General features: G+C 51.8%; 2 protein-coding genes across 2 annotated transcripts; one reads left to right on the top strand and one right to left on the bottom strand.

Moving 5' to 3' along the window:
• The first annotated feature begins 230 nt into the window (after positions 1-230).
• LOC100907508 (uncharacterized) lies at positions 231-6,740 on the top strand. Its single transcript, XM_029111113.1, has 4 exons — positions 231-305; positions 5,539-5,841; positions 6,280-6,376; positions 6,497-6,740. Exons 2-4 carry the CDS (start codon positions 5,696-5,698, stop codon positions 6,656-6,658), a joined length of 405 nt encoding a protein of 134 aa, XP_028966946.1. The 5' UTR covers positions 231-305; positions 5,539-5,695; the 3' UTR covers positions 6,659-6,740.
• Positions 1,487-3,252, bottom strand: LOC100900588 (venom metalloproteinase antarease-like TtrivMP_A). Its single transcript, XM_018639039.1, has one exon. It carries the CDS (start codon positions 3,248-3,250, stop codon positions 1,550-1,552), a length of 1,701 nt encoding a protein of 566 aa, XP_018494555.1. The 5' UTR covers positions 3,251-3,252; the 3' UTR covers positions 1,487-1,549.
• Positions 6,741-9,067: the final 2,327 nt, after the last annotated feature.

Here is a 9,067-nt window from a genome sequence, read left to right as displayed (position 1 = left end):
TCATATAATCTGAGCTCCTTCCCTCGCGCGAATCGCTACCCTGATGAACCGCTTCGTGAGTCGCTGGATGCGCTAGATTCTCGTGTCCCTCGTGGCAGGAACGCTGGTATCTCGATGGACGCTCTCGACAGATGATAACAAACATTGGTCGAAGAGGAGGGAGACCAGCTGGGAGCAAGGGAGAGAACGACATCACTCCTAGCGACAACAACGCCGCAATATTCGTGCTCAAAAGTGACGCCAGTCCATGATCCTACGCTCATTCCACGATTCTGGATCCTCCTGAGCCCTACGGCTGGATATAGGTGAGTTCAGGAAACCTGACTCATTGTACCTGCCTGGGATCAGGGCTTGTCGATGATCCAAGCTCTGGTACGGTTCGTGTCTGCGGCACGGGAGTGGAGCCAAAATGGTCTCTATGGCTGAATTTCCACCAGCCTTGCGGACGGCCTCGTGCTCGTGATTGCGAGATTGACGATCGAAAACAAACGAGGGAAAAACAAACGGGTAATGACACGAAATCATGGTTAGTCAGCTTTGTTGCAGTTAGAAATTGTTCAGAATCGAAGCTCGCTCATCTGCTTCCAGAGAGAGTTCGGCCAATTCTGTTCAGAATAAACGGCGGAAAGGAAGCTTCCTCCATACAGAACGTGTACATACGCTTGAAGCCCAACGAATAAAAAACACCAATTCACCCGCGGCACAATGGGATTGATTCCTGGCAACGCGCCCTCGACTTCATAATCACGCTTTTCAGGGTGATGATACGGAGGTTATTAAAGATTGACTCCTGTCGTTTTTCTCCAATGTAATGAGGTGGTTGGAGCCTGCCAAGATTATTATTGCCGAGATGTTATTCAGCAGTCGAGTCCCGGCTATCTGGAATCATGTCGGCGTTCGGAGTTGCGTGAGTGGTGATCACAAGGCTATGCTAGGTACTTGAGGATTGGACCGCACTCGACTCCGTAAATCGCGATTCCATATCTCCGACGATGAAGAGTTGGGGATCGCTCCGATCGAAGAGCTGAAAACAAGCGGCGTGATGCAGAGCTCTCGATATGTAATCACGGACTCTCGCATTCGACCTGTTTATCGAAGTCGATATTCATTCGAGGCACGTAGGCGAGATTATATAAGTTTGAACCTGAAAACTCGAGTCTCATAACTCGCAGCTGAAGATGCCTGATCTCATTATCCAGAATCCGCTCCGAGAAGCAGAGGGACGGAGAGCGAGCGAACGAGCCTGGCGGAAGAAAACGTCGATGAGAGGTTGCATTGAGCGATTCTGTCGACTTCTTGCTCCGCAGCACTGTTAAGATTTGGATTCAGGAAGAGGCGAATTCAGGAGGCTCCAATGAATTTATTCAATCATACCGATGGCGTTCCTGAACCTGGAGGTGATGATGTGCGTCAGGCAAACATTGCTTGCTATCTTCGTCGATAGCTCGGGTAACAGAAATGTACAGGGGAAGAAAATTCGCGATTACCATGCGGGAAATGTTGACAGAGGGGTCCCCGGGCCTTAAGGTATATACACTACGCCGCTTCTCTATATGCAGGCTCCGTTTATGCACCGTCTGCCAGAGCCGCACGAAGTTCCGTCGAGAGCATTAGTCACATGATACAAGTAAAGTCCATCGGATCTGGGAGGGTAGGCACATCTGATTTTGCATTTTCCTAGTTCGCTGATGCTCCCATCGCTCCAGACATTTTTTATTTGCGGATACTTCTGCTTGCAGTACTGGCTAGGCGATACCTTCTCTCCGGGCAGGTTGTTGTTCAACAGCAAGCTGCGGTCGATCCGCAATGCAGGCGTCTGCGGTTTCTGGATGCTGTTCAGACCTGGGAAGTGGAAGGTGCTCGGGAATTCCGGCACGGACGGCAGGAACGACGAGATCCGAGTTGGGCTCTGCGGCAGAGTCAAAGAGTTCACCGATCTAGTGTTGCTCGCGGGTGTGTCGAGGGGGATCGGAGCCACGGGCTTGATCGGGGCGCTCGGGACCGGGTCGGGGAGCGTGGCTTCGTGTCTCAAGCAGTGATGACCCGGGTTCCTCACGAGATACTTCATCGAATTCACACAACATTGAGAGAACTTGTATCGGTTACTCCCTCCGTCTTTGTAGCTCATGATGAACCCGTGATCCCATGGGCATTCTCGGGCACCGGGACTTCCCGACAGATAGAAGGGTGCGGGATCACCGTCGTGAACACAGCCCAACAAGTGCGCGATCTCATGCGCCGCAACATGGACCCCGTCGTACGAACCCGCCAAATCCTCGCCCATTCCAGTACGTTGCGGGGTACACGCGCCGCCGACATAGGCGAGACCCGCGACTCCGGGATGCAAGCCGTAGAACGGGTCCACGGCAGCCATATCGCGACCCGTCATCAGATAAGCCAAATCGAATTCACTCGGAATGCCGCCTGAGTTGATGTATTGGGCGAAACCGGCGAGCGTTTGGTCCGCGATTACGTGACCTCCGTATCCGCGCACGTAGGGCTCGTTCTCCACGTTATTTATCACGACACCCGCCAATTTCAACTGCAAATCCATCCCGCTGACGCTGCGGTATCGGAGGTTAACGGCGTTCATAAACGTGCCGATGTACCGGAGCAGTTCTGTTTTCGAAGAGAATTTCGAACTGTGCGCGGTATCGGATACCATCATGACTTCGGGGCGTATCTTGAAGGGGGCTGTTTCCAGACCAGGGTAGACGCCGCTCGTGCCGAACGGATTGAAAATGGACAAGTTCAACGGCAGCACGAAATCGTGCTCGTGCGACTGACGATCCTTGTAGCGGAATACTCTATGCGGCATCGCTCCGTTCCTCGAGTTTCGACCAGTCACCGGGACGATCCTGAGCCCATTACTGAGAACGCCGACGAACTCCGGCAAGCCTCCAACGACTTTGGGCTTATTCATCTGGATCGAGGCGCCGTTTTTCGGATCGAAATAGATTCCGTCCGATATGTCTTTGGTGTCCATGTTCTCGTCGATCGGGTTGCCGAGCGAATCGAACGTCCTGACGAGAATTTGAGGGGGGAACACATTGGTCGGATCGAGGTTCAAGTTGAAATCGTCAGTCACTTGCAGCAGTCTCCGTCCGTCGGGCGTCAATATGAAGCGGGGGTACACGATGATCTCATTGCGGAACTGCGGGATCTCGAGGTATTGGATGACAACACTTGCTTGCCCTCGTACGTGGGCCCACAACGCCACCAAGAAAAACGCGAGAGTTAACGATCTCATACCGACGCGAACTTCCAGTCTCTCCGAGGGTTTTATAGCAGAACGATTGGTGGAGGGAAAGCGCCATCCGGCAAGAGCCAGACTTTCGAGCTGGCTCGCCGACTGACCACTGACGGGCTTTCCGTCGTTCGGAAAGGGTCACAGAATGTGGAAAAGTTCTCTTCTGCGACCCGTTGGGCAAGCCCCAGGTGCTTTTCCTTGTAAGGAGTCGAGAGACTCTGGAAGCATGGCTCGGATGAGCTTCCGGTTCCGACACAGTCTTCGGATAAGCTTCCAGGGTCAAATCGTTTCCAGGAGAATGCTTTTCCTCGTCAGAGGGACATTCTCCATACTCAGCCGAAGCATTCCAGACTGAAGATTGGCTTTTCGTGAATCTGAGCTCGATACGAGGGAAGGGAGGACGAAATGCCCAGAGAATCGCACGACTGGAGCCAGGTTCTACTTAGCGATTTCTCCTCCGTCCGAAGAGCGGGGAGGAACCAAGAAAAGCCTTCGGGCTTCGGGCCGAACCGGGGTCCGGAGAAGGATCACCAGTACTCCGGATCCAGCGAAATCCTGTATTCAGACGCCCGTGAAAATGAGAACATCACCGTCGAGAGCGTGCGGAATCCCATCACCAACATCGAGTTTGTAGCAGATGCTCGTAATCGGATTTGAAGATGCACATGCCTCGGTCTCTCAGGGAGCGGCGGTGCTTCTTCAGACTTTCTCTGATTGTAAGTTGTTGGAACTGTCAGTTTTCGGTAGCTCTCTCGGTCACTTGGCAAGCACATAAAAATGAACAGAATGAGCCCAGAAGAAAGGGTCTCCATCACTGTACAACAATAAGTTGCATAAGTGGGAAAGAGGCATCAACTGTGAGACGAAAAACACGACGGTCAGACAGCGCGAGTATAGACTTCATTTTGATTTCAACCTTCAGCTCTGACAACCACGACTCCGAAAAGTATGGCAATCGTGTCGTGACGATCGATCGACCGCTCTCGGAAGGAATGCACGGAGCGCAACTCGATGCTTGTTTCCGGGAGACTCTCCGGGGCCAATAATAATTGATTAAGTAGACTTAAGACAAGATAAGTATTGACGAGGTCACTGGGCTTGCTCGAGCATCGGGAAGCTGTGACAAGGAATTCGCGTCAATTCCTCCCCGCTCTCCACCGATCATTCGGCTTCTCGAAGTCGAGCAAGCGTAGACTCTAGAAAAATGTTCGAATGTACTGCTCTTGGCTTCCAAATTAGGTGCTTAGTTGAGAGTTTATCTTTTGGTCCTGCCTCTACAATGCGGGATTTCCTCTTGTGGAAACGGTTCGGGAGAATAAACTGTACTTGTTGCCAAATTGGAAGGGACTCGAACGGAATCCGCTCTATCCTCGATTCGGTCGAGAATGGCCAGGCTCGTGAAGCTTTACACCTACTTTCTCGGCTCATTCATCGGTTCGGTCAATGGAAATTTCGGGAATTTCAGAACAAGTTCAACGGACACATCTGACGTAAGCTAGTAATGGTTTCCCCCGAACTCCCATCTTAGTCATCTAAGAGAGAGAGAGGGTTTTCTGGAAACACCTCAGTCTTAGCTCGCGATGGGACTCCATAGATCCGAAAAGCTCTCGCAATTCCTAAAGAATAATGCAACAGATTATTTTTCGCTCGTTTAGCTGAGAACCCGCAGTATTTTGCGGAGGCAAGATCTTAGCGGATAAGCACGTATTGAACGACGGTGATTCCGGGGAAGGGAGAAGTGGATTCGGTTTCGGTGAATGAAAAGCCTCTCATCGGCGAAGACGGAGATGACTCAGAATGCATGCGTTCAGACGGAAGTATGACAGCTTCCTTGTCCGACCGGGACCTTCCTCGGTTTCATGAGTGCGTTGATCATATCCATACATCTTTGCTCGACCAGAAGCTACACATTCTCGAAGAGTTCTCGCTGACACTGGAATAGAGGGTTCGTGGAGGAAAACTGCCGGAAACGCTCTGTGGGCTTCCATCCCGGTGACCTGATTGACAATCTCCGATGACATTGCAAGAAATCACTCAGATCATTAATTGTCATCAATCATCTGGGCATCTGGTTATCGGTCGAGCTGATTCTGGTTTCTCCCGGGATTCTGATCGCGGAAGCGCCGGCGAGAACTCCTACCTAGTTCACGGAAGATCCTAAAGGCGATCCTCTAGTCACAAGAAGTCAAACTCTCGGCGACTTTGCCCCACGGCCTCGCTCCCTTGTCCTCATAGGATTTAATTCCCACCCTCCAAGTCCTATAAGTTCAAGCCCCTTTGTTTTGCAGAGTGATCGATCGACATTCGCTCGACCGTGGAGTGGATTGCGAGAATCTGCCGCACTCCAATCGGCGGCGACGAATTTCTCAGGGAGACTTAGAACTCCGAAGGATCCAGGGGACGCCCTTGGCCCGGCGCGGAGGAACTCCCTGTTGTCGCATAAGCATGCCAGCCACCATTCGCAAGCTGGTGCCTGAGGACTTGCCGAATTTGAGTAAGTTCTTGGGTCGCAGCGTCATGGAATTCTTCGGCAATACGCTGGTCGCGCTCGATGAAAACGATGCCATCGTCGGAGCTCTATCGTTCTCGAGGTTCGTGAAGAATCCGTGAAGTTTCTCGCCTACCGAGCCGAGACGCATATTAATTTTCACTCAATCGATAATTCACACGACTCCCGGCGAGTGAATCTTGATGTTCATACTGTCCAAGAGACTACTGTCTTATATTGGACTCAAGCTTCTGATCCGAAACGTGAACAGATGACGACGGAGAGAGCTTGTCCTGGCTCGGGAAGAAGAACCTCGCTTTCCGAGCTCTAATCTGACTGTTGCTTAGTCGGGGCCACTCGTGACCCGAATTCGGAACGAGACGGCACCGCCAACAATTTCTTCTAGATGTTCCATCTCCTATCTCTCCTCAGTCAGAGAGTATAATGAGTAATGAGTATCAGTGTCGGCAATCGTTCCAACTGCGCTGATACCGCGGATAGAGTAGACCACTGGCCTCAGGAGACGATTATGAACTTCCAGGACGTATTCCACATGGGAGGATCGATCGATGGCCGTCAACACTGTTCGCGCACCGGATGCTACTGTCTTGAAGCAGCTACTCGTGGCGCTCATTGACGTGAGTGAAACCTTCGACTCAAATCCGAGACATTCCGGTCAGGGAAGGTTGCGACATTCTCCAACACAGGTCCGTTCGCGAGAAACGCTCATCGTCCTGTTGAGAATCGTTCTTTCCCAGGTTGCCTCCGCGGAGAAGTGCTCGAGAGTGGATGCCCACACGTCAGATCCGCAGCTGGCAGCCGCTTTGAAAGACCTGGGATCTCTGGATTTGACAACGACCGAGGAGTGGAGGCTCTACGAGATGACGAATCTACAAGAGTTCCTGTCGAAACCGAAATAAAGTCCGCCAGGAGGTGCTTACCTCCGGGAGACATCGAGGAAAACGAGAAGTATGGGTAATATCTTTCCACCGAATACGCTCTGAAATAAAAACCCTTCTAGCACAACAGTTTCCGATTCCTCCAGACGGGAAGGTCAAGTACCCAGTGGCCTGTGTGACTCGATACTCCTGGACTTTGTGGAGACGTGTCTTTCGAGAAGGGTGCAGCTTATGCGTTTCACTTTTTTTCTTACTCCCAGAGGCCACTTGACCGATGAAATACGAGCTCGGAGAACCCGAGGTCGTACATTGTGTACGACGAGGTTGCTCGTGAGACATTCCTGGTGGATGTAATATCGAGTCAGCGCGTCGCGAATCGAAGACAATGCGCGCCTCTAAGAATTGTCTCGAAGCGGACCTATCTCATTCAAATCCGGTATTCAGTTGGAACAGCTCACAGCCTGGCTATTCCGCATGCACGGAGCGCCTTTGAGGAATTACGGGGAGCAGCTCTCCGTATCTCCGTGGGGAAATTAAGCGCGATATTTCGGGGGGTGAACTCTTCCTTCGAATGTTCTCTCGAGCCGGCCCTCATTCTACGACAGACTCTTGTTCGTACTCTACGTGGACGACGGTTCATGCGTAGGTCCGACCCTGGACACCATCGACTACTCCCTAAACTCCTCGGAGGAAGTTTTCATCATGACTCGGAGCAAGGCTGACTGTTCCATTGGGATCGAGAAAAGAGTTCAATGAAGGTCCATCGAACTGCCCAGACCGATATCAAGAAAATTCGAGAAAGATTTTCGTACCCTCGGATGATCAATAAATAGGCGAGATGATATGATTCAGCAACAAAGACACAAAGGAGTGTCTCCTTCCTTTTGCGGCACCGATGTGGTCACTACAACTAGCGACGAGAATTCGCGAAGTCTTGGAGCATGATGCACCAGGAAGTGACGCAACCCTTGCTCCGAAAATCTAGAGGAGGCAAGAGACGACCTGAAGATTTGATGCTAACCTGGGTCAAATAGGCCATAATATAGGCTGGAGATCATAATACTCGAGAACTACGCATCCTAGCTCAAAAATTATGATTGCAGCATACGTCCAGCTCCGGTAGTTTTGACTGGCAGGATGATCGCGGCTCGATTCAACTAGGAACGAGAATAGGGAATCCGGACATTATTCGACTACTGCCCGCTCAGCAACACAGGGATTCGATTCCGAGAATCTTCGGAATGAGGAATCCGGACATTATAGGACTTCTGTCCGCTTACGATTAGCCATAGAGGAAACCGATTCCGAGAATCCTCGGAATAAGGATTCCGGAAACTATTCCGCTCAGCCAGCCCCAGGGGAATCCGATTCCGAGAATCTCCGGAGTGAGAAATCCCAGCATTATCGAAGCTCTGCCCGCATAACCGCAGAGGAATTCGATTCCGAGGATCTTCGGAATAGGGATTCTGGACATTATCGGGCTTCTCCCCGCTCAGCCATGGAGGAATTCGAGTCCGAGAATCTTCGAAACGAGGATTCCGGATATTATAGGAATTTTGTCCGCTCAACCAGCCATAGGAGAATAAGGAATCCCCGGAATGAGGTTACCGAACTCTCTCGCATAGGGCTCCACGCCCCATGCTCTGTGGATGTGGAGGGAGGTCCGATAATTCTCGGACTTGCAAAGCCGCCTCTTCTTGTCGGAGAGTAAGATGTTTTTTCGAGCCTCTGTTTAAGAGCCATCGAAAGTCCATTGTTTACATTCAAGGAATTTGAATTCCGCGCCAAGTAAACCCAGTCTCTACAGCGGAGAATGCTACTTGACTAGCCGCGGTAGGGCCGCTGATGCAGCAAGCGAACCGGCTGTCCGCCATATTGCTTCGCGATCGAATGGACGACCCGTTGTTCGCCGGAGTTGGCCCACGATATGCTCGCTCGCTTGTCGTGTCTGGGATCGCCGCCGTTCGGCGCTCGGCAAAGGCGCCAAGGCGCCGCTACGCTAGTACAATATCCGCCAGAGCAGCGGTCACCGCGCGCATCCGCATCCGTAGCTTTCGATCGCTCGCGCAACGCGGAAGACTCGTGGAGAGGTCGGACCGCTGGACAATAGAGTGGAAGGACACGGGAAGATTCGAGGACCATATTTCCTTTGCATTTGAGTTCGCCAGCACCGCTTTTCTCGTTTGCTGAACAACGGGACATCAATACGGCAGGGGGCGCAGTCATCTGATTCAGCGGGCTCACAACGTGTCTCCGGACGCCATTTTGGCGACTTGTTTACGAGCCCGCTAAACAGCGAAGTACGCTCATCTCGTCGAGGCGACCCGAAAGAACGAGTCGACGACAACAACGGCTCGAAGCGCCACTAAAACGGCGAATTCTAGCTGCCGTGTAGAGAGATCTCGACGAGAAACGACCGACCAATCAAAG

This window comes from Galendromus occidentalis, unplaced genomic scaffold, assembly GCF_000255335.2.
Source record: "Galendromus occidentalis unplaced genomic scaffold, Mocc_1.1 scf7180000077284, whole genome shotgun sequence".
In the NCBI taxonomy this organism is placed as follows: Eukaryota; Metazoa; Arthropoda; class Arachnida; order Mesostigmata; family Phytoseiidae; genus Galendromus; species Galendromus occidentalis.
This window is presented reverse-complemented; position numbering and strand designations above follow the sequence as displayed.

What these genes read in the sequence shown, in the direction of transcription:
- LOC100900588 (XM_018639039.1), bottom strand. Translation starts at nt 3,250, where the DNA reads ATGAGATCGTTAACTCTCGCGTTTTTCTTGGTGGCGTTGTGGGCCCAC.
- LOC100907508 (XM_029111113.1), top strand. Translation starts at nt 5,696, where the DNA reads ATGCCAGCCACCATTCGCAAGCTGGTGCCTGAGGACTTGCCGAATTTG. An exon ending in GGAGCTCTATCGTTCTCGAG is followed by an intron (nt 5,842 to 6,279) that starts GTTCGTGAAGAA and finishes ATGAACTTCCAG; the next exon opens with GACGTATTCCACATGGGAGG. An exon ending in TACTCGTGGCGCTCATTGAC is followed by an intron (nt 6,377 to 6,496) that starts GTGAGTGAAACC and finishes GTTCTTTCCCAG; the next exon opens with GTTGCCTCCGCGGAGAAGTG.